Here is a 25,342-nt window from a genome sequence, read left to right on the forward strand (position 1 = left end):
TTCCTACTTTATATTAGCAATGATTTTGCTGGTCTATAAACGTTTCTCTTGTGTCTCTCAAGATAATTTTCTATATCCAAAATACTGAATTAGTCTTCACAAATACTTTAATTTAGGAATCGATTAACTTGAGTCTTAAAAAAGTTCTACTGAGGCCAAAGTCTAGGAATCACAGCTAAGGAATCGCTTTTCAGCTTTTTATCAAATTCTCTGCATGTCTTTTATCAAATTTTATCAAATTCTCTGCATAAATCTTACGATTTATTTCCATTACTTTTATCATTGGTTTTGTTCCTACTTTTATCATTGGTTTTGTTCCACAATTTTAGAAAGCAGAAATGAATCCCATCCATGCTATATAAGTTTACTAAATTAATAGTTAGTGTTGTAGTATCAGCATTAAATAGCAGCTATTGAAAACAAAGGAAAGACAATAGTCTTTGTTTTGAGATGTATCAGTGTTGTGTAGTTCACTTCATCCTAGTTCAGGATACCTCTGCCAAGAAGAGAAACAAAGTAATTTTTACCATGCTATTAGCTTTGTAACTATATACCTGATATTTAAATCCTAGCAACAAACAGTACACACATATTTTACAGGCAAGAGAGAATCTATATTAGGAGTACTATGTTGCAAGTAATTTATTTTAAGATGAATATGCCAGCAAGGCATAGTTTGGAGACTGATTATGATGATTTTGCTTGATTTTTCTCTATTAACTATGTTGGAATATGTGATGAAGCAAAAGATTTTATCTGCTGTGCTATGGTAAGGTAAATCAGTGCAAACGTTAGAGTTAACAAAACACTTTAAGATCCTCTGATTAAAGTCATTATGTGTGACAATCACCATCTGCAAGACAGAACCTAAGGGAGATCCAGATTGTTAAACCGGTAAAACAACGTTTAGATTGCCTTCTGACAGCAGCACTGAGGTTTTTGTTTGTCACAAGTGCTATCTGTGCTGCTTAGTCTATCTGGAGTGGCTGTTTTCTTAACAAGACAACTTTAATCTACGTAATTTTGATTGTTTGCATTCCATGGGAGGTGGATGAAATAAGCTTTTTTGTTTTCAAGGTATATGCTTTCCTAAAGAAGGAAAAATAGGAAAAATCATCTTCCACGGTGCAAGTGAGTTTGAATGTTTAATCGGTGTGGTTATATGACAGGGACAAACTTACTAGCTCTATAGAATTACTTCTGGTCCTCTTCTACCATGAGTTCAGGTTCAGTCCAGGTGTCAGAAAAAAAGATACCAGTAGTAAGGGGCAGTTTCTGCCCTTTTTATGGGAAGCAGGCCTGTGTTTGTAAGCTGAAGGATGTCTGTGAGACTTCGTAACGTGAACGTGGCATACTGTTACATGGCGTGTGGATGTAATTTCATATATTTCAATATAAATATAATTTCATATTTCAATACAACTTTTTTTTCAGGATCCTCCCAGAGTCTGGCGACACACAGCTGTGCCTTCCACCTCTAAAATAGCTGTGCGAGGTCGCTGTACTCTCCCCTTTCCTGCAGCGCGCTGAGACACCTGTGCGAGCTGTAGCAACAGGTCGTTGCTTCACATCCCTCGAATCCCCTCACACGGGTCTTCCTTTCCCCTGCCTGCAGAGGAAATGCTCGGCACCCTCCCGCTCACCCTGTAACAAGCCAGGGCCGGTGGGAAGCCAGGGGTTTTACGGCGGGGGTGTCCCCGTCCCCTCACGGCTCCGCCGCCGCCATTTCCCCGGCGGGCCCTAGCCGCCCTTCAGGGCGCATGCCCGGGGCCGCGCTGCCATGGTAGCGGGGAGCGGCCGCGTCGGGACGCCCTGACAGAGCCGGGGGGGAAAGGAACAAAGCACCGGGGTGCCGGGGGGTACCGGGGGGGTCTCAGCCGTGCCCCGAGCCGCCCCGGGCCGAGGAGAGCGAGGGGGAGGCGGGCGGTCAACGGCCCGACCAGCTGCCCCCTGGTGGTGCCCGCCCTGAGGGGCGCTGAGGGGAGGTGAGCCCCTGGGTGTGCGCGCAGAGGGAGGGCCTGGCCGCCGGCTGGTTTTGCTGTGAATTCCTCCCTGTGCACGTTTCACCTATGTATATATGTATCTAGATACATACACGCATATGCAAAGGGGCTGCTGACCGCTCGCTGGCAGCGTGCTGGAGCGTTATGTCTGCTAAAGACCTGTGAAGATGCTAAGTGTTTTGCAGTTGCAGGAAAATAAGACGTCAAGTTACTCTAACTAGGCTGTTTGGGAAAGATCAGGAAAAGTTTTTCAGAGTAGTGTCCCTGTGGTTGACAGTACACATTTTTAAATAGATACTGTGGTTATTCTTGCTAAAAGGCTAAAAACTTGCATCCTTTAGGAAATGGAAGGTGCATCGGACCGCATACTTGAAGCTGCTAACGCAGAGACACCAGCTGCAGAGCGGCCACCCGCAGGAGCAGGAGAAGCTGGGGAGGCCAGGAATGCAGAGCCACAGGGTGAGCCTCTGCTGTCCAGAGGTGCCGGCACAGCACAGACAGATGAGCCGCCTGGAGAAGGGCTAGGTCATCACGAAGCGATGGAAAATGGTGAGCAAGGTGTGTGTGAGCCACATGGCCCATTCAGTGCATCACCCGAGAACGCATCTCCTGTTACCGTTACGAGTTACTCTACCTTACTTGAATTAAGAAATTCAGAAAGGGAAAAAGAAACATCTCAAAATGCAGTGCTGTCAGAGAATGTGACAAGTTCGACAGTGACAGGTAAAGAACTTGTAAAAATGTTGGACATTAGTGCTTTAAGGAGATTTTTTTTTCTTCAACTTGATTATGCCATCTTGCACTCCCCACACCCTCCTTCTGTTCACGTTTGCAGGTTTTTGGTTTTGAAGTGACTTTTAAAATTCTTATGTAAAATTTGATTGAAAAGGTGAGGAATGTATTATTTATCTCACATTGTGATAGCAATTTATAGACTAATATGACATTTTATAGGGCAATCTTTGCAGAAATGTATATGTTTATGTGTCTTGTACAGGTATTTTAAAAATAGCAGTGCATAATTCAAATATAACAAGAGTTCTAATAATTTAGTCTAGATCATAGCAGTCACCTTGCTATTTTACCCTTCTGAGGTTCTCCTGTAACTTACCTGTCACACTTCTGCACTCCATGCCTTTCTCCTGCAGTCCCTGAAACACGCCAGTGCTTCCTGCACTTACTTTGTGCTTCTCTCTTCTGTCCTGTGTGACTTCCCCTTTTCCATTCAGCACCCTGCATCCTTAGGTCTTCAGAGCTGAAGGTAGCGCATCCCATTCCACGCGTGAGCACAGTGAGTGACAATAAAGAGCTGCTGCCTGCCTGCCTCTTGGCTGGGTTGTGTTCAGATGCTCTTATTTCAAGTAGCTGGTCATCACTTCCTGGGAAGAGCACTGTACCAAAGCCAGATGGTGTATCTTATCTCTAAGCCAAAAAGAAGTAATTTCTGGAGCTTCAAGCTAAGTAAATCTGGTTCATATTGTAGTCTTTGAATCAAAACCACAAAGTCAAGTATCATGTGGAAAACCACACAGATATGCTTAGATCAGGTCTAAGCTGGAGCGGGTTTCATTAAGATTTTCAATAAAGGTTCACTGTGTACATGGGTAACTGTTATAAAATTATTTACTTGAGAATAAAACATAAATTTACCTACTATAACTTTTTAAATTGGAATATGAATGACTTTTTATGTGGTAAAAGTATTACATTAGATCTCTCTTTAAATAGTATCTAATACTGCTTCAACTTTCTGTTGAAGCAAACTGTTCTCCAGCTTAAAAATCTGTGGTTATTCTGCCTTACAGTGTTTCAAAACAATTGTCTAGGTGTAAACCTGAAAGAGGTATTTTATTTGTTTTGAGAAGCATATCAGAAATTAATTTTGTTTTTATTTTTTTAGGAAGCATAATTGAGGATAATAAAACTCTTATGTGGAGTATGGCTACATTTCATGAAACTATCCAGTCTGAGAAGTTGCATCTTGATCTGGGACATTTTCCTAGGAAAGCAGTTCAACAGGATTATTGCATGCCTGATGTCATCCCTGTCAGAGTACAAACAGGTAAATGATGTTTTTAAATGTGTATCTATGTAGATAGATAAACAAACATTTTAAAATCTCAATCTGTTACTAAAAGAAACAATATTTCTGTCTTGGAACTTCTGTTTGAACAGATTTTGATACATTCCAAGATGTAGCTGTAAAAATTGAAAGACCTACTTTTCGTAAACCATTTCTGGGTGGATTTAAGAACAGAATAACTGGAGTGGAATTTCATAATGCAGGATCACAAACAATACCCAAAAAACGACCTGAAAAAGGAACTACATTATTTTGTAGGGAAACACAGGTAATAAATAGCTTTATAGCGTCTTTTTAGAATGTTTTTTTTTCTTATTTTTTCTAAACAATAGAATGTTGACACAATTATTTCAAATAGGAATGAGGACGTAAGTCAGCAGTAAGTATGCAGGTGAATGTATTTAATGGATTAATATCATTAGGCTTGTGTTTTTTTATAAATGGCTAACTTTTTTTACTTGTTGTAGTGAGGAAACAATCTCCGTATTTTGTTACAATTTGACATGCATTTTTTCCCCAGACTGTGTTTCAAAAAAATAAACGTCAACAAACAGCAAATCCAACATCAACACAGATGACTAAGGTCGGCCTGTATGTGTCAAATGTGACTGACAAACTAATAACACCTGGAAGGTATCTCACAGCAGAAGAATACCATAAACGTCGACTTGAAGCTGTAAGTTCTCATCTGTTTGCAACTGTATCTGTGAAGTAAAGTAGTACAAAGGTTATTTGAATATTTAAAGAGTGTTCAAAGTGTAAATTCAACAGTGAGCTTCCAAATGTCAGCTTAATCTTCACATTTTGTAATCTTTCTGATATAGGGTAAGTGTGTGTCTACACATTTACAATATTAGTGTTTTCAGCAGCATTTGAGACCTTATGGTTTCTTAAATATTACACATTGTGAATGTACTGATTTCTATTTTAAGTTAAACTTCCATACATATTATTAGGGATTAAAATAGGCTTGTCCCTATGGCATTCTCATATCTTTAGAAGGAGTATAATGCCATGTACGGCCTCAAATAGCTGAAGTATTGGATTGGGATTTACACGACTTGCATTTGACCTTCTGGATTTTGTGTTTTTGTGTGTATGTACGTATTTATATATTTATTTCTAAACAGACCTGACACATGCAGTGGGCTTGTGGGTTCTTTTTGGTTGACAGTCTTTTGGTGCGCTGAGTTGCCTCAGGTAGGTGATTCTGACAACAGATTCTGTACAGTGATTGTGCAGAGGTGGCTGTTTAGGCATTCTAAGTTTCTTTATGCAAACCACCTCTTCAGTGACTGCACACCTAACTTAAGTACGACTTGTCGTTATGTTAGCCAGGACACTGCTTTGTAAATGCTCTAGTTCTTAATTTAGTTGCTTGAAATAGGCAGTTTGAGTCTAACTAAATGGATAAACAGTTGGTTTCTCCAAGTGTCTAAGTGGGATAATTGTATGGACATGTTTAGCCAGATGCGTTAAAATCTTCTGGTTAGAAGTTTTCTGTAAGGAACTTACTATAAGTCTATAAGGAACTTACTTTCTATAAGGAACTTAGCATCAGCTGACACCCCTAAGATCTTGTAGAAATGGAACCCAAATAGCTATGCTGTTTGGTTTTAAATTGATGATTTTTTGGTATTGTATCACATGTAGGTAATAGTATTACAGAAATATTTCCGCCGTTGGCATGCTAGAAACCTAGTACACAAATTGAAGGAAGAAAAGAGATTGAGGCTGGCATGGGAGGCACAAGAAGAGTTACGAAAGAAAAAAGAGAAAGAAGACAAAGTGAGAAGGGAGCATGAGCGAAGACTGAACCCTAAAACAAAAGAAGACTTTGAGCTGCTTTACCATGCTTTAGAATGTAAGTTTTTCTTAAAGGGATGCTCTTAAAGCAGCAAAAGAGTACAGTCTAAAACAAACTTCTCTGGTTTTGACAGGTTTCTTTCTTTTTTTTTGTAAGGAATTACATGACTTTTATATATTTCTAGAAGCTTTTTAGGAAATTATCAGCTTACAGAATGGTGCTAGTATTTGTGCTGTTTTGCAGGGCTTTTTTGCCTGTTTGTTTTTGCCTTCATCTGTAATGATGTAAAATCAGCTAGAGGAACAACTTTTTATTTTTTTTAAGAATCAGAAGTTTAAAGTAACTCTGATGTGTTTAAGTCGCTGAAAATAATGCCATCAGAAATCACAATTAAGATCCATCGTTTACCATTTAAAATAGATATTTTCATAAAGGGCTACATTTTGCCTAGAAATTTACAAGAGAAATGAAGTTTTTACTTTCATCCATGTCCTCTTCTCTTGCCATTTCTTTTCCTTTCTAATGTATTCCATGTTTCACAAAACTGCTGTCAAAAATTTAAAAATCTGTTAAGACTCCTATAGGGCATCTTGAAACACTTCTCCTATCAGAGTGGATGATGTCTAATACAGACAATCATCTTTAAACTTTTCTGGCAAAATAAAGTGCAGATAATTGGCTTAAAATCTTACAGGAGAATAATGTTGTAAATATAACAGAAAATTAGCATATGCCCTTTTGGAAAAACAAAACCAATAGAAATGTACCAGCATATTAAAAAATAAAAAATAACAATAAAAATAAATAAATAAAAACCCGCAAGAGTTCTTTTAAAATGTCTCTTTTTAAGCAAGAAGCTTGCATTGTCACTTCTATCAACTCATATTTTAGCTAAGCCTACAGTGCTTGCTTATGGTATAATTACTCTTTGGCAGTTTTTACCTTACTGTTCCTAATGCAGATCTGACCTAATGGATTACCTGATTCATTGCGAAGCTACCGGACCTACCTTAAACCATCCCAACTATTTTTCCTATTGTAAACTGAGTAAATAAATTTGGTGGCATGTGTTATTCATATAGCTTAGGCTCGTGATTCAAGAAGCCCCAGGTTACACACTTATCTTTTAATTCTGTCATACTTTGTGGCACTGAACAAATTGCTTTGTCTAAATGTGTAAATGATATAAATATTACTGTTGTGACAAATGTAAAAATTTATTACTGGTCTTAAGATTTAAAATTTTGGGGATTATATCTTCCTGGGATTTGTGCTTGCTTGGTTGGTTTTTTTCCTTCCCTCTTTCTCCTCAGAGAAGATTTGCTTTTCACTTCTGAAGAATTGGGCCCTTTTAAAGATGTGTCTGACTTGATAATCAAAACCCAAGGTATTCAACTGATTATTTTTTCTCTCCATTTCTGGCAAGTGCTCCTGTTTAGTATCTGATTTTCTCCAGTATTTTCTTTAAAAAACTGCTTCCTAGTTAATGTGCTATCAACTGTGATACAATTCTTTGTGTGTGGAGAGGCTTATTTGGAATAGAAGCAACAAAGTTGAGGTAAAGTACGGCTTTTCCTGATATTCTTAGATTTAAAACTTATGGTTATATAAATGTCTCTTTTGCCTAATTTAATACAGTTGGATTCACATAGAACTGCTAGTTTTGCGTGTTCAGGAATTTAAGATCTAGGCAACCTGAGAAGTATGTGCCACTTCAAAAGCTGTAGAGAAACAAACTAAACACTGGAATTTGAAATGTACGTTTAACATTTTGTTAAAAATAATTGGCTGGTATCAATCTGTTTGTTTGGTTTTTTGTTTACTGTTGTTGGCTAGTTGCTTCTCTGGAGACTTGCAGTCATGCTCTTTGTTATAATAGAGCTTAGTGGTTCTAGGAAGTTGGTTTGTTTTTTTTCCTACCTGTATCTGAAACTACTTTTACATTCTTACAGTGTCAACAGTCTACACAAGCTAAATCATTGTGACAGTAATAGAATGAGGTTATTGTCCTCTAGAGATTGTGAAGGTTATTGCTGCTGATCACAGCACAGGGATAATATTACAGGGTCAGCCAGTAGAAGCAATTCATTTTGGTACAAAAACTTGCCTGCTGACTGTCTGGTGCAAATGAGATGTATCTAAATATTCTACGTGTCTGCGTATGGAGACATTTGTTATTTCTTTGAAAAGTATGAACAACTTCATTGGTTCTATAAAAACACTAGAATAAAAATTATAATGATCCAATCTCGATCGGTAAAACATAATCTAAGAAGAATGTCTTTAACTTGATTGTATGTATATGGTGAATCAGTAGGTGAGTGTGGATAACCGTTTCATAGCACCTTCATCTCTGCAAGTGCAAAATTGCTTATTGTATTTATTAACTCTACCTTTGAAGTTGCTGCCCCCCTTCAGGCATATAAAGCTTCATGTAAATTAATTGTATGCTGTGCTTTTGTTTGCTGAAATGGCTTTATTTAAAAATATATCTTTGGGTACTCAGAATTTGTCAGACAGCTGTCACATTAATACCAAAGCTTGGAGGGCCTTAAGGAAATGGATTGAAATATTTTAAAATAGAAAACATAAGGTATTGTAGATAAGGAAGCCACGGGCAGAAAATAAACCTTCCTCCCTTCCCTCCTCCTGCCTTTAATCTTACCTGATACAGGATGTTATAGGCTTTTTCAGTAAGTGTGCATCACATTGTATTGTTTTCCCTACCCCATGTTTTGCTTTTGCATAAATATTCTGAAATAATAACAAGATACTTTGAGATGCTATTCAGGAATATTGAACCTTGGGATATTACAAAGTTCCCTACAGAAATGTCAGGATGTATTTGAAATGGAACTGACCCTTCAGAAAAGCCAGGAATTGTTATGATGTATGCAAAGCAAAACAGCTTTCCATAAACATAATGATTTTACTGAGGGATTCCTGTAAGGGCATGTAGGCTGCATATCAGCGGTTATATTTGAGGAACGGGTACCACAAAATAAGCCATGATAGATGTGTCTGCACGTTTGTTATTAAGTATTTAGTTTATACTTCAAAGTGTAGCAGGTACCTGTGGTTTGGTGATTTGACCCCATGAGTGAGAAGGCCAGGTGCTCATACAGTATGTACTGATTCACTGGCTGCTGTCTTTATTATCTAGTGGCTTGGTGTCCCTTCCTTCTATTTAAAGGCTTCAGTTTTGGAAGAGGAAATGGAGAGTGAAGCAGTGATTGTCTAATTATAAGTGCGTTTCCACCTGCCTTACGTGGCAAAAATGATACCACTCAATATTCACTGTTAAGACCTGAAGAGCTAAACATGATTGTCAGTCAGGTTTTATCTCGGGTTTGGATGACATCAATCTTCTTTAGGTTTTACTCATTTCTGCAGGGAGAAGCAGTGGTATTCTAAGCACTGAGTACCAGTGGTACCACAGTAAGATGCTGTTCTTAATCTGTTGGGAGGATCTTCATGGTATCTTGTCTTGCAAGTTTGATCAGCATTTGTTTAAAATGATCCTTGTGTTCGTATCATTCAAAGCTGTTTGAGACTCATTATTATTTGAGATGCAAAATCATGAAGAAATCATCGCATCCTGCATTTCCATAGAAACTAAATTATTCTTCTTTTTCATTTTTCTCTTAAATTGTCTTTGAGTTTGGAGTATGACTTGACAGTGTGGAATTGATGTACACTCACACACTCTTAGAACATCTGTATCATTTACATTAATTTCTGTGCCATTTTGTGTGTACTGAAAATATGGGTAACAATCAATATGGAAACTCTTTTTTTATTATTATTAAAAATAATTATGTCTTTAATAGGAAAGTAGGAATTTCACTGGAAAGCATCTAAAAAATACCTAAAATATTTATACCTGTAGCGTGGAGGCAGGAGGAGATTGAACGGATTAACGGAACTCTTACTGGAGCTGAAAGAAAGGCAGCACTTTGTGGACTTCTAGAACAAGAGGCACAACTGATTGCTTCCATTGGGAGACACAAGCTAAGTGCAGATGAGGAGAATCAACAAAAAGCAGTACTGCACTTTCTGAGTAAGGTCAGTAAAGTAGTTTTAGGCTGAACATAAAGTTCCAAAGTACAGGAGCAGAAAAGGCATCTGTAAATTACTAGCCCAAAGTAACTTTTATAGCTTTGCCAGTTAATCATGTGAATCCTAATGTTCTCTATATCCATATTTTCTAGGTGTTCATGTCAGTGATACTCTTTTTCCAAGCTGAGAATTCCCTAGCTCTGTGACTGATTATTGAAGGATGAACAGTGCATCGTTAGGACTGTCACTTGAGATTTTTCATATACGAAAGTAGCTGTGTATATGTATAATACAGAAATCAGCACTGAGCAGATTAATTTTGTGTTGTGTAACCATCCTGCATAAAGGACATGATTCTAATGGCACTTTTAACATCATGCAAGGCTCAAATTCTAACGGAACTCAGAATGGCTAATTTAAGCCATTATAAATTATCCGGACATTGCATATTATTCTGTATTTTGTACTGTCAGAATCAGAATGTAAGAATTCACGCATGAAACTATGTTCTTTCTTAATCAGTTTCTGTATCTTTAAAAATCTGCCTATAAGCTTCTCTTTCAAAAATACCCAGTTTCACTAAAGAAAACTAATGACTAAATGATCTTCCTACCGGTATGTTCTGTTCATTGCTCTCTATAGTGGAAAAAGTTTGCTATTGCATTTAAACTTAAATGCAAACTTTTAAGTATGCATTAAGTATTAGTAAAAATTAAATTTTACCCCACAGAATTAATGAGTTATTTTTTTCTTTTTTTCTTCCCTCAAAAATGTTATACTGCAGGAGCTAGATTTGTTGTTCATTTCCCCATTGAGCACAGGCTTCTGTTCCTAGGTAATCTTATGCCTGTCTTTAAAGGAAGTATTTATTTTGTGTTCCTGTACAGGATAGAAACCCAAGAGAGCTTTAACTGAATCTTATATCTTACTGAACTCAGTGATTAATTCATTGATTTTGGCTGAACTACAATTTTAACTTGAGATTTTATTTTTGTGTAATCATAGGGATGAAATTTAATGTGAGCGTTCTTCGGGCTCTCATCTATTTGAAAAACAAAAAAGAGAACTATTTCATATAAAGATGATTTAGAATGACATTGCATTCAATGGCTCTTTAATGTGAAGTACAAAAAAATAAAGTTAAAACATTAAAAAATAAAGTTAAAACAGCAATCTAACCCATCAGAAGATTTTTTTTTCTGTCTGCTTTCAGGGAATGTGAAATAATTATTAAAAGAGATACTGCAACAGCAATAGTTTGGGAATATCAAAATTTTTTACACTATTTAGTGCTCAAAAGTGACAGTTTTGTCTAAAGGAAACTGTTCATTTTATTATTGATGCATGGGAACAGGTCCACAAAAATGATTTGATAAAGTCTATCATCTTTCTTCATTATGAACAAATTACTTGTCTGAAATACTGGGGGAACTGCTACCAGGTTTTTTGCCATGATGTGACTGAATTCTCTGTTAATGCTATCAAGAGTGCAAAAAACCAAGGAAACTAAATATTTAGGAATGGTACCAAAAACCATGAATTATTTCTATGTTAAATATTTGCTTCTGCTATTTAACATCTATTCCTTTATCATCCTCTCAGAAAAAGAAGCCTGGATCAGTCTACAGCAAATATATTTCTCTCTTAACTGTATCTCTATTTTTCCTTTCAGCACTGCTTTCCAATGTGCTACCCTGTATAGATTACTTCTGGTATATATTCTCAGGAGCCAGACAGTTTTCTTGCATTTAGGAATCAGAAGCAAAATGTTCTTCAGTACCAGAATTCCTAGTGATAGGTGATGGTTGGAGATTCATGAGAGACCTGAGAGACAAGAGATGTCTCTTTCCAAACAGTGGGCATACTTCAGGAGCACTTATTACTAATTTATTTATTCATATTTTACATTTATACATTTGTGTTTCAGTACAGAGGCTAATTTCTTTCTAATTTGACAAGGAAGTTAGCTTAATTTCTGCATCTTTTCATGATTTTGTTTGCTTCTTTGTTTTTGTTTTGTTTTAAGATCATTTTTTAACATTATTTCAGCTGTAGTGTTTGGTGTTGGACTAACCCATTGACATAGATAGCAGCCTAACACAGGAGATAAAGTAATAAACTCTGCATTTCTTAAAAAAAAAAAAAAAAAAAAAAAAAGGAAATGTCAAACTGAATGGATGGCTCATTATGATTGTAACAATGCAATTTAAACACATGCAATTTATTGTTGGAGTGGATTGTAGCCACTTTATTCAGTTATTTCTTCAGCTTTGAACTGATGATGTTAATCCAGCCACTTGCCATTAAAGTTGTAATGACGCCTTTCATGTATGGAGACTGCAAGCAGCTCTACTTTGCTGCAATAGCCAACATGATACAAAAGTTGCTTTTCATGGAAACTTTTGTTCCCTTCATTCCTAAATTAGGCATGTACCGTAATCTCGCCTGTGTACTTTTAGAACGGTTTCTCCTGGTCATGCGTGCGTAGCCACTTCTAGGTGGGTCTTTTTTGCACCAAGCTCATTCTTCTGCATTCAAATTTTGAAGAGCAAAATTGGATTTTTTTTAAAGGTGATCCTGTAATTATTAACTCTTGTTCTGTTCATACCTTTCAAGCTTTTTGCTATTTCTGCACACATCTGAATTTTATTTCTTTGCTTTGCTTACTTTTTTCTCTCTGTATCTGTGCTCTTGTGTTTCTCTCAGGTGCTTTTTTCTGGTTTCTTGTGCTGGCAGCAGAGTGCAGTTATAATAGTCTTGCTCTCTGAAGTAATACAGATAACAGCATTATTGTAAATTCCACAGCACTGCCAGCAGACTAAAAGGCACGAGAAAGCTGGGTAAAAAATCTGTAATTTTAGTTTTGTTACGTCAATACTTCATGAAAGTAGTCCTGAAATCAGTGAGCCTGGGGTTCTTTCTGAAACACTCGAAATCTTGTTCATATTGATTAGACCTCTGTATTTATTTTTTTCAATAAAAAGCTGCATCACTCCTTGTGTTTTTTTGTTCTTTTTTTTTTTTTTTTTGCTTTATTTTATATAATATCCCTTTTTGATGAGGTAGTGAGGAAGTTACAGATAGGCTTTCTTGATTTGAATAATTTAAATGTGATCATAATATAGTTGATCTGTGTTACAGGTGGTCTGCAGTGTACAACCCTGAGACTGCTAGCTCATATCTGGATTGTGTAAATTTACCAAAGGAACCTAGCTTCAGTAACTGTGTCCTAGGCAAACTCTGCTCAATGACTCTCCCTAGCATAAGCAGAAGACCTTTCTGTCTTACAAAAAGTGATTTCATTGTAGAGGATCAAACGTATGTACTGCATTTAAGTACACTGTGGAAAACAGTGATTGTTGCCCATCTACCTTACGAAAAAGCTGCAACATGATGTTTCTTCTAAGTTCTTGTGATTCTAATTTTTTTGTTTGCCCTTTTTTTTTTTTCAGTATTTCTAGTTCTGTACAAAGTTAGTGTAACAAAGTCACGAAGTTATGTTAGAATGCTCCCTTCTCTCCCTGACAGAAAGCGGCTTCTTTCTGGTTTTGCAGAAGTTCAAAGATTTCATTAAGGAATGATGAGTTCTACTTTTCACTAATGTCTGTTTTGCTGTTGCATTTCTTAATCAGTTTTGGATCTGGATTGTGATCTCTGATTAACAATACTTTAATTATAGTTCCACCCCCACTGATAAGGTAATTAAACTTTATCCTGTATTAGGCCCTCTTTTCAATTACTTTGTCTTTCTTTTGGTTACCTAATTTTATAATTTATTTTAAGATGAAAGCCCTATTTTGATGTGGTATAGACTGCTCCTATCTGTTCTGTCTATCTAACATTCTTGCTATTTGTATGACCTCTCACCATCGCAAGCCATCATAATAATAATCACATAGATACTAGAATCATATTCACATAACTACTCAGGCATCCGAAGGCTTCATGAAGTGTTGCTCTAGTTAGCTTACACTGAGATCTCAAGGTGAAGTTCACAGGTGTTTGAGAATACTTAAATTCCAAACGCAGTGAAAGTGAATAATTAACGCACACAATGAAATTAAAAATAACTGTCTCATTGTAAGATTAAGGAAGAAGAGTGGAGTTAGGCAACGATGGGGAGAGGGGTTCAAATGCCATCTTTCTGTTGGATTTAGATATCTACCTCCATGGTTAATTAGTCCCACACTGTATCAGTGTGGTCAGCAAGCAGAGCCAGTCCTGCAGAAAGAGGAGAACGCCAGGACTCTTCAAACTGAGTAGTGCAGCTGATCCCATGTAACTTCTCACTGTAGAAGTTCAAGATGTGCAAAGAGAATTGGAATAGTAGGCATATGGTCTGTGGTTAGGTTTGCAAACAAGGAGCTAGCTAAGTATGCAATAAGCTGTAAATTCATACTGTACCTTAGTCAGCTTTACCAGAGTCTATGCCTTCTATCTGCCCATACAGCTGGCGAAAATAGAACAGTTCCCTGGAGATGCTTTGCACCGCAGTAGCCTTCGAGGCCTTAAATTTGAGATCTTTACACAGTCAACAGTCCCATTGATCTTACTGATAGTTTAGAGGGATTTATGACTGCAAGATGAAACACAGAGCAAATGTATTCTAACACTACTGTCAGTAAATTCATTTTAAAGAAGTAGAGCGTATCCCTGTAGGAGAATATTATTTATTTTTAGTATACTCCAAGTCAAAATTTTCATGACCTGCAATTTTAAACGAAGTGTGCAATTGAATGCTTGCTCTGGTGGAAAAGATACCGTAGAAATATCGACAATAGAATTAGCCTTTTGTGTTAGTCAAGCATTAAAGCCAAGTCTGTGTTTGCTCTGGTGAAACTTGATGTAACAATGCACTTGTTCAGCTGGTGATCAGTTTATAATAGCTCAGTTGTACAAATTGTTTTTGAAGTGTGCACAACCCAAGAGATGGAAAGCATATGATGGAAAAACCACTGAAATGGATACACCGTACACACTCCGTGCCAGGGAACTGCTTGAAATCTACCGCAGTGTTACCATGAATGACATCCCACAAGATGAGAGAATAGATGTGCTGTTAACACTCAGATGTACAGTGAAGGTATGTTTTATTTTTCTATTTATGTTTGGCTTGAAGCTACACTTTCCAAAGGTACAGTCATTTAATTATGTCAATACATACGCAATGCTTCTTCTGGCAAATAGGTGCCAGTGTGATCAGCTGGCAGCAAGAGAGAGTCTAATGTACCATGAGAGAATAATCTATATTCCAGATATACTCTAAATTCACGTTGCACTTTGTGATGTATGCATTTTTCTTCAAGTTGTGTTAGAATTTTAAGTTTTTGGTCTTTTTTTGTGTGTGTGTATTAAAACATAATATATTATAAATTATAATAAACACCAAATATTTATATTTTTATATTTTATATAAATATTTAATTATAATAAATATAGGACAAAGATTACCTTAATATTTGTAACAACTTGATGAAAACCATGACAGAAAGGTAAGTGCCTGTTACTTTTTGTTTGTTTGTTTTTCTTTAAACAGATGTTCCTTTGGTTGAAAGATTCTCCATTTAGAACCTTATAATTTCTCTGTTGGTTTGGCTGTCACTTTTATGGCTGGCAAATACTGATTTTTTTTTTTCTTTTACCTCTCACTCCCCATCCCCACTGCTACTGCCAGTATTTGTAGTGAAATAGAAGCTGGCTGCATTTCTTTTTAATCCTTTATTTTTTTATTTTTTTAAATTCAGCTTTAAGTCACTTTCAAGATGATAAGTTGACATCAAACTAGAATAGAATGTTGCTTCCTGGTCTTATGGAAACAAACTAGCATCTTCCTGATGCCTTTGGTAATAGCAGAATTTGATCTGAAGTCAATATGACACTGGGAGCATTGCTAATTTATGAACTTCTGCCCATCTGAATACAGTCGTCGTTGTGGTAATCAAAGTCTATAATTTCTGTAAACTAGCACTCATGTTTTAGGTGAAGAAACCCTGAACTTAGTCACCTGCTATCTGTCTCTGGAGAATCTCTTCATAAGCATTTGATTATTATTTGATTTTTTAATTAAAAAAAAAAAAAAACATCTACTATGTATATATGTTACTCCTCCTGTCACATAACCAGAGCGTGCCAAAAGAAGCCAAAGCTTCTTAGGGACTTCCTGGGGCTTTTGGAGGCTGAAAACCGTGCCTGTGTTCTATGCCTCATCTCAGATGCTCAGTGTTTTTTAGTGCCTCCAGATTTGCAGTTCTTCGTAGCTTCAGTATACATACAGGCTCCTTAAAGCAAAATCTCTAAGTATTCTCATTTTTTTTAGCTTTTTACGTTAGTGTTTTTAGAGGTTATTTTCCTAAGACACTACAGATTCTTCTGTTTGTATTGTGAATGATGAATGGCACAGTGTCCATGGTTTGCTTTCATATCTGTGTTAGAATTATTTTGTTTGTTATATTGTTGTGGTGGTTTTTTTCCCTTTTTATTCTGTACTTCCCTTCAGGAACATGCATGTGAATTAACAAAAGAAATAGTGGAATTAATTGACAGAGAAGTTGATCTTATGTCAAGAGAGGTGAAAGAATGCAACTTAGAAGGACTGAGGAAAAGAATTTGTACATTATTTCTTCAGTATATTAAAATGCCCGAGTTTAACCCTGAAGTTGCAAAGATACTTAAGGTATTGTTCCATTTTTTGCAGTCTGACTTAATGGCCGTGAAACTAAATAGGATAGAAAATGGGAATGGAAAACCATGAATGCTTTTTTATTTTATTTCTTTTTGCTGTAGAATTGCTGGAGGAGCTCCTCAAGAAGTAAAAATACATACGAATTTTCATAAAAATCATCTTATATAGTCATATAGAAAGCATAGTTTTAACATGGTTTTAACAACCTGAGAAGTAGCAGGTAGTAAAGAGAGAGAACTCTAAATGGTCTTACAGATCTTAAAAGGTAGTAACAGGAAATTGTAACAGCAACAACACCAACCAACAGAGAGATCTGAAAATGACATAATTGCAAAGCATTTTTTCTTCCATTGGAAGAAGGTGTGACGTCTCACAAGTCCAGGAAGGGGGAACGTTGCCATTGTCAAAGTGATGAGCTGCTGTTGTACAACCGATTGTTATTTAATGAAAAGCAGATCCAGCAAGGTGGAAGATACCTCTTTGAAGTTGTGTGATTGTTTTTTTTTTTCATTTCTAACTACAGACTATAATAAAAATATCATTCATTATGGCTGTTTTAGTCAGAGACTTATTCTGCATATATCAGGAGGGGATTCCTCTTATAGTGTTTGATAGCGTCTCAGGGATAGGGACCTAGTAAACGATCATAGGTTTTAGAATTAACTAACAGTAATTTTTCACTAAGTTTATAGTCAGGGTTACCTAGATGGGTCATAGCAGACAGTGGGGATGGGAAATGCTTGTTTTTTGTAGCTTTTGGTTAACTGTATCTTGAGTTCAAGGTTGAACTGCACCTATTTTTGAACCTTGTAACCTTCTGTAGACCAAAAAAAATATGGCAGTTCATTAGCAGACAGTCAAAGTGACCACAGCCTCTTCAGCATTTCAAAGAAAGGCAGATGACCACGGTAGGTAGCTGGATTGTCAGATTGTTCAAGCTACCCAATTACAGACTTGGGTCTTCTGCACAGACTGCATTATAGTCCTTCCAGAACCACAAAGCAAGATGAGGATGAAGAGGTTGTTAGCAAGTTTAGTTCACTGTCTTCCCCAGTATTGCTTTTGGACACGGAGTTTGGATGATTTTATATTTTTATGCCAAAGTATTAATATGCCTGCAAGTTCAAGGTTTTATCTTTGACGTGAAGAGCAGATTCCACATGAAAAATTAAATGCTGAAGAATTGGTTTCTGCTTTCTGTGTTATCAGCCATTCTGGAAAGATGACAGTCTGCTTACAGAAAAGCACTAGCAAGAGCACTGGAGCAGAAGGTCTTCATATAGCTTAAAAAACAACCTGACTGATTTGTGTAACTGGTTTAAACAAGTACAGTAAGAAAATAGAATGGCTTTTGGTCTTCTATTTAAAAGAAAAAAAAATTAAAAGAAAAAAAAGTATTTTAAAACAAATTAGTGGCTTTTAAATATTAGAATATTTGCATAAATATGTGTAAAATCTATTCATGGTAGAGTTAGGGTGACACACAAGTAATACAAAGATACGTTGTGATAAATTAACTTTTTTTTTTTAATCTTTTAGGTTCCACCAGATCCTCTAAAGCTTTATAAAAATGTTAACTTCTGTCGTAGCTGCGAAAATTACTTACCATCTACTGAATTTCCTGTTCCTGCTAATTCCCGCACCATTGGCAGATGTCACTTGTGTTGCAAGCTTGATAATGAGGCTCGGCGACGAGGATCATTTTTGAAGTACAGACTTACACTAGAAAATCTCAGAAAGTCTGAAGCTGGTTACCAGGATGATACTAAAATTGTTTTCTTAGTTCAGGTACTGTCTGAGAGATCATTGCTAATAATGGAAACTGGTGGCTTTGTCTCTAATTTTCCCTTTATTTTGTGGATGTAGTTGACAGGAAGAGAACTAGGCTAAAAGCTACAAAAACTTCTCCCTGTGATATGTGATGTTCACTACCATTAAGAAAAAGCACTTAAGCTCTTGAAATGTAGCTGTGGTTACAAGCAGTATATTAAAAGAAGGTAGAAGACTAGCTAGCAGGTCAAAGAATCAGATGATCCAGATTCTCTGGTACTGCTGTGGTGATACTGTTGCTTAAAGACACTGGCATCATCGGTAAAGAAACAGTGATGTTTTTGTGGCTGTAGTATTGCTGAAGACATAAAGTTAGTAAAACAACCTTAGCCCCTTTTTCTGAACTGTTGTAGTAATACAAGTGAATTGTTTTATGTTCTCAGAATGAAAAAAATAAAAAATAAGGTCTTTACATTCTGTTTTATGTCAGCAGAGCATCTGTATAGTTGGAATTTTTACTGCTTTGCATTGTGAGAGAGATTCACTAAATATTTAATTTTTCTAAATTATGTACTATCATATGTAATTATATGTAATCTTCTACAGCATTTCTAAGTAGGTAATGTTTCTTAATGATCATTACAAAAACAACTCAGTTCAAAGAACTTTTTGCCTCTACCTTCGACAAATTCTGTCTCTTCTAGTTGTTACTACTTGTTTTGTCAACAAAAGAATCTGACATCCAATATCCACTGGGAAAGTTTTAAAGTAATTGCAAAATGCTATCTTTTGAAAATTGAACAGCCCAAATTTATTTGAACATTCTGGGATTTAGAAATAGGAATCTCTACGGCATCAACATTCATAGGACAGTTTTGAACTGTATTTTCACGATGTCTAAAACAGCAACCAAGCAAACAAAAGCCAGACATCAATATGCCAAAAGGAAGATTGGATCTTTAATTATAATGCCTACGTTAAGGAATATAATAGAAGAGTTTGTATTTAGTAGATGCTTGTTTGTCAATACTGGTTTCTACTTAAGCTGAACTTTTTTTTTTTCTTTTTTCTTTATTTGAATATGTAAGCATCCTCCAAACTCACTCGGATGTCTCTCACATCACATCACTTACGAAATTTTTCCAGCAAACACTTTTGGCTGCATTAGAACAGCAGATGCCTGACCTTGCAGAATGCTGGTGGCTGTTAATGCACTGAAACATGACTGCTTTTTAACTGCTGACACTGAAAGCCCTCTCTTGCCATTACAGTTTTACCACTACAGCATCTCTGGACACTCTGTGTCATTTTCATCCAAATTAACTTCTTCTCTTCAGAGCTGTAAATATCTAAACAGCAGAGATTTGTATCTTATGTTATTAATTTCCTTTTTTCTCTAACATTTCTTTAAATTATTACATTTTTTCTGAGCTATTTCATTTTTTTTTCTTCCCCTAACAACCATTGTTTTCCCTCTACTCCAGTGTATTCAGAAAACAGCTCAGAGGCATCCAAAATGACTCTGGCACGACTAGAAGTCTTTTGCAACATCTACGACAGCTTGATTTATTGTCCGGTGCAGTACCAAAACTGGATTGTCTATGGACAGATGCAAGACTTTTGTGATAAGATAGAAGATTTTTCTTCAGATGTCTTGCATACTGATTCTAACCCTGCTTGGGCTGATCACTGAGTGCTGCTAAGGCAAAAAAAAAGTAGTTGGTGTGTGTTACGGTAGCTCTGCTACATTCAGCTTACTGCAGCTAAAGACCTGCTTTGTGGTATCAAAATGAGTTAGTTCAGCAGCTGTGTCAAGTCCTGAGGCTGCCTTTAATTCTTTCAGAGGGTTTAACTATGCTGTGCTCCTTAGAATCAATGGCACATAGTATGGCTTTGATTTTCTTGATGGGCAAAATCCTAATGGGAGTGATCATTTGAACTAATGAATACTCTTAACTCCTTTATCAGTTCGTTGCCTACCCTCATTTCCAGTCTCAGCTGCTGAGTGCTCTCTGATACTTGCTCCCAACATGTCATGTGGCAGTGGTTGAAGGGCATTTCTGTTTCTTGGGAGAACAGAACAAGTTACTGGGATGGAGGGACAGAGTGTCTTATGAAATCAATGAACTGTAAATTTTCACAGCAAAACATGTCTACCTTACGAAAGTGCAGAAGTTGTCTCTTAAATCAAACTTTCCCCCATAACCAGACAAGTTTTAACACAGAACAAGCTTTTGCCTATTTTTCAGGGAAAAAAAAAATAATCCAGGAAAAAGAGATTGTAGATGTGTTTTGCATGGGACCTTACCTACTTCAATGTAGATTTTAGCAAATTCTTTTAAGAAGTATAGCTTCACACATACACACATACACGCACAAATAGTAGTACTTGCTAATATGCCTGCTTACGGATTTCTGGCTTCTTAGAAGAAGGTATAGAAGTTATTCAAAATTTTGTGAAAAGGAGAAAATACTGAAAATAGAAGCAATTAGTGAAACCTAATAAAGGAGGCCCCGCAGGAACAGATTTATACCAGATGTAGGAGTAATCCTATGTTCCTGGAATTAGTAGGCACATATTTATTATCAGTGGAAGTTCTAAGCCAAGCTTTTATCTACATTTTCCCTAGAAAGGATTTAGATGGGCTCCTGAATTTTTGGAAGCAAGATAGATGAGAATACATGAAGCTGCATATCACTAAAGCACCGTGCTGGTATACTTGCATTCATCCTTTGTCAGGAATTTAATAAGTAACATGTAAACGTTTATTTTAACAAAATAAGTGAAGACTTCTCCTTAGAGGAATGAGCCTTTTCAAAAGGCTAGATAAATGGAGGAAAACCTGTTTAAAAGTCCGTTGTTTACAGGCTCCTGTAGATAAAAATCTTCTAATAATGTTTCCATGACTGATACAGAGAAGAATCTATGGAGGGCGACTGAAAACTTTGACAACGTTCAGTGGTAACTGCTGTCCTAAATTCTTTTTTTTCATTTAAGATGCTGTTTTTACCAAGTTTTAGTAGTGATTTCAGACGGCTAGTAATAAATTAAACAAATTAAGATTAATGCAAAATAACCTGAAACATGGGTGAAAAGTATGTCTAAAGACCTTTCTGTACCAGAGAACCTTTACGAACAGACCTTCCATTATATTTTGTTAATGTTGTAGAGTAGCTACCTGATCAGATGTGACCTCATTTGGTAAAATGAGTAACAGAGTCATGAACACCATAAACTCTTACATGTCAACAGCAGAGTGAGGGGAAGAAAGCAGAGCAGGCAATTTAGGGTCTGTCACAGGTGAGAGTTTTTATTGGTCTAATTTCCTACATTTTCCACACCATATTATCCTGACTACATGTAAACTTGAAGTAATTTAGTAGTGTAATAACAGTAATAATTCAATAACGGTAATTCTGAACCCCTGAATGAAATGGTAAACATCTCAATAATAACAGAGATGGATTATTATTATTAACCAAAGAAGTCTGAGCAGGTTAAAGCATGCCATGTGAGAAAACAAAAACATGAGATTTAAGAAGTTCTTAAGAGCATTTAAGCAATCAGGATGTCAAAGGAAGATAGGAAATTGCCCTTGGCAGAAACAATCAAAGAAAGAATGTAGCATTTTAGAGATGACATAAAAATGTAGTTCATAATTGCCACACCATGCTAGAGGAAGATGTAGCGTATATCTAGACATTCTTTACCCAAGTGATTGTATGACATGTGCATGGAACAATATTTTATTCGAAGATTTACTTGGATTCTTACATGGTTACCATGTTTTTGTTGTAGAATGAAATAAGTTTCTTCTTTCTTACCTGTTTTCCATTTCAGCTGCAAGATCTACAGTACATGATTGAGAACATTTGGGGCTGTCAGTCCGCTCTTAGTGCCTGCAGTGACCTCTGTGATTTGGTGATGGTCAGATGGGATAAGCAGCAGGAGTGGTCTCCGTGGAACACAATTCTCCTCACTAAAGATGAGGCAGATGCACATCTTAAGCTGTGTAACCTTCAAGAGGTAAAATTTAATGGGCTTAATTTGTTTCCAATACTTCTCTTACATTTTAATAGAATCCTGTGTGTAGTGATGTTTGGCCAAAGTCGTTACACTCATGAATGTTTAAGTTGGCCCACTATATCTATTTAAATAATTATGTCTGTACTATTAAATAGACAAGGCAGTAGTCCAGAGGGCAGCTGGCAGAGTACAGCTCACATCCAATGTACCTAAACTGCCTTGCCCTGATTCTCCCACCTGAAATTCAAGAAGCTAAGTAGCCTCATCCATGCTGCTTACCGAGAATCATTCCACACCTGTGATGCTCCTTCATTTGTGCTCAGACATAGCCAGCCTGGATGTAAAATATGCTAAGCTCTAAATACTGTGACACCTGTGTACTTTTAGCCTAGTCTAGGCTTTAGCCTCACTTATTTCTGTCCTCATAAATTTATGATCAAATAACAGAATGACATGTATAACCTTTTGTCTAGAACTTAAGTATTTCTCATAATAAAATTTGTTTCAACTTTCTTACATAGTGCCACTTTCTTACGTTTAAGTGCCGCTGAAAATGTAGTCTTACAGTTTATAATTAAATAGTGGAAACGTAATGGCAGCTCTGAGTTGGGAAAGCTTCAGAATTGGTAAAGAAGTAATTGAAACTGTGGATTTTTACACCACTACCCCCAAATCCCATATCTAAACATAGTAGTCTGGTAAATAACTCACTCCACTGGACATCGTATGGTAGAGTATTCAGTTTTCTGTGGCACGAGAGAATCCTGGGGACTGTGTTTGTCCTGTCATTAGTAATGGATTATTAAGCCTCTCTCCTGTAGGTTTCTGATTTATATAAGTAGTGATCCAAGGTCATTTTTATATAGCATTCTTTTATTCAGGGTATTGTTAATTCAATTTCTAACACAGTATGTATGCATTACAAATGCAGCTTCTGTTGTTAGTCATTATGGAAGTCTTGAGAGAATCTGAGAACTAAATTCACAGAGGAAAAGAATTACCCAGTGAAAGTTTTGCTTTGGGAACAAAATGTGTTAGGGAATTCTAAAGATAAAGGGAATTCAGCTATCTATATTTTTGTCTGTGCATGCCTAACTTGTGTTTTCAAGCAGCCGTGTTTATACGAGCGTTACCTTTAAAAGTTAAAATCAGTTTCAAGCTGGAAATTCCTTTATCCACTCCATCTCACTTTCAGTTAACAAGGCTGTTCAGGCAGTCTGAGTCGAACAATGCTTCTCTGCATCCATGAATCTATGTTACTGGCATTATAGCAGGCAGAGGTTCTGATTATGCACTTACCTGCTTTAACTTCTTGAGTCTGGATGTCATAGTCAGAAATGCCATTAACTTGATTAGGTCCAGAGATTACACTCGTGTTTTTGATATGAATGATAAATTGTAGTCAAAATATTTCATTACTTTCATGTAACTGCAATAAAACCTTTTTCTGTTTGGATTTAAACTTTCTCTGTCATTGGATTCAGCCCAAGTACTGAAATTTAAACTACATTAGAGTACAGAGTGAATTTTTTCAGCTTTTTTATATTATTCAAGTACAATGAAAAGCAGAAAGTAAACAAACTTCATCTGTGAAGGCAAGTAAAAGTCTTGAATTTCATGCGCTTTTTATTAAACGTGTTCTAAGCTGGTATACGCTCTGTATATACCCTTGAAAAGAACCATTAATTTTCCTGTTCCAAATGGTTTCATTCGAAGTTGGAGAACAACAACTGTATGATTGGCAGAGGGCCGCAGAAGGTTCCTCTGCATCTCCAGCTTCAGAGGAGGTGGGAGATAGCTCAGAAAAGCAACAGATAAGATACGCAAGCCTACCTTAAAATTGTACATTATTTGTAGTTAACTCTTGCTACAAAAATGGAAATGGGCCAGCAAGGAATTGCCTTTCTTCATTGGTAATGGCCAAAGCTCTGTTTTAAAAAAATGTGTGAAATGAGAGAAAATGAGGCAAAGTTAAAATGCTGTAAGTTGAATCACTCGCATTCATTTAAAAAAAAAAAAAAAAGCCCCTTAAGCACTTTCTTTAATAGTGATTCTTATTCATAATGATGACTACAGAGATAGCAGTTTTGTTTTTTTTTCCAACTAAATATTATGCTTATTTACAGCATCATCTGAGATAGTACTAATCACTAGAAATTGTGAAAATATGTTATCACTGCTGACTCAAACACTGAAAAACGCTTTCTGCTGTGATTATTTGTAACTAATCACTCTGATTCTTAGTAAGCAAATTTCCTGTATTTATCACCTTGCAAATGCTGATATTTAGCCATTGTCATTTTTAATTTTTGAAAGATAAATACAACTTTTCTTACTTGAAAAGAAATAAATGAATGTTATCTTAGATGGCTAAAAAATGCCAGAAGTTTTCCTGTTTTTAAAAGGTAACATTTCACAAGGAGTGGTTAGTGATTTTCACTGTTGGACCATAAGGTAGCAGTATAGAACTACAAAATGTTTTATTTCATTCTGTAATGTATATGAATAAATTATATGGCTTAGTCCATTGAAGGGTCACTATTTATACTGTCTAAAATATAAAGCAATCTGTGGACTGATGAATATTTTCATTGTATTTAATGGCATTTGGATTTTCTTTCAGGCTTATGAAGCAGCATTTATTCACAGAATAAAACAAAAACATATCCGGGCGAAAAAGTACTTTGCTCAGATCCCAGCGATGACATCATTTTTGCCTAGGAGTGACAAGCAGGCTAATGCAAGTTAACTTTTAATAGCTACGCCTATTCCTACCGGTACAAAACCATAACTCATAGTGAAGTTAACTGAAGTTAAAGAAGTTACCTGAATTATTGATTAATACAATTTCCTTGATTTTGAAGATTTTTTTACCAGTATCTTAATTGTATAACATCAAAATAAACTTCTG

The 25,342-nt window shown here is 36.2% G+C and overlaps 1 protein-coding gene across 6 annotated transcripts; it reads left to right on the plus strand.

Annotated features, from left to right (window-relative positions):
* Positions 1-301: 301 nt before the first annotated feature.
* IQUB (IQ motif and ubiquitin domain containing) lies at positions 302-25,342 on the plus strand. 6 transcript variants are annotated; one of them, XM_040549760.1, is made up of 12 exons: positions 302-1,131; positions 2,345-2,726; positions 3,904-4,065; positions 4,179-4,354; positions 4,607-4,762; positions 5,740-5,950; positions 9,783-9,958; positions 14,865-15,035; positions 16,449-16,625; positions 18,174-18,422; positions 22,246-22,431; positions 25,055-25,342. In XM_040549760.1, exons 2-12 carry the CDS (start codon positions 2,348-2,350, stop codon positions 25,178-25,180), a joined length of 2,169 nt encoding a protein of 722 aa, XP_040405694.1. In that variant the 5' UTR covers positions 302-1,131; positions 2,345-2,347; the 3' UTR covers positions 25,181-25,342. The 6 variants fall into 6 exon arrangements, with proteins under 6 accessions (XP_040405694.1, XP_040405686.1, XP_040405681.1 ...); XM_040549752.1 differs by lacking the exon at positions 302-1,131 and adding an exon at positions 1,156-1,556; XM_040549747.1 differs by lacking the exon at positions 302-1,131 and adding an exon at positions 1,747-1,985.

The sequence above is a fragment of the Cygnus olor genome, chromosome 1 (genome assembly GCF_009769625.2).
Source record: "Cygnus olor isolate bCygOlo1 chromosome 1, bCygOlo1.pri.v2, whole genome shotgun sequence".
Lineage (NCBI taxonomy): Eukaryota > Metazoa > Chordata > Aves > Anseriformes > Anatidae > Cygnus > Cygnus olor.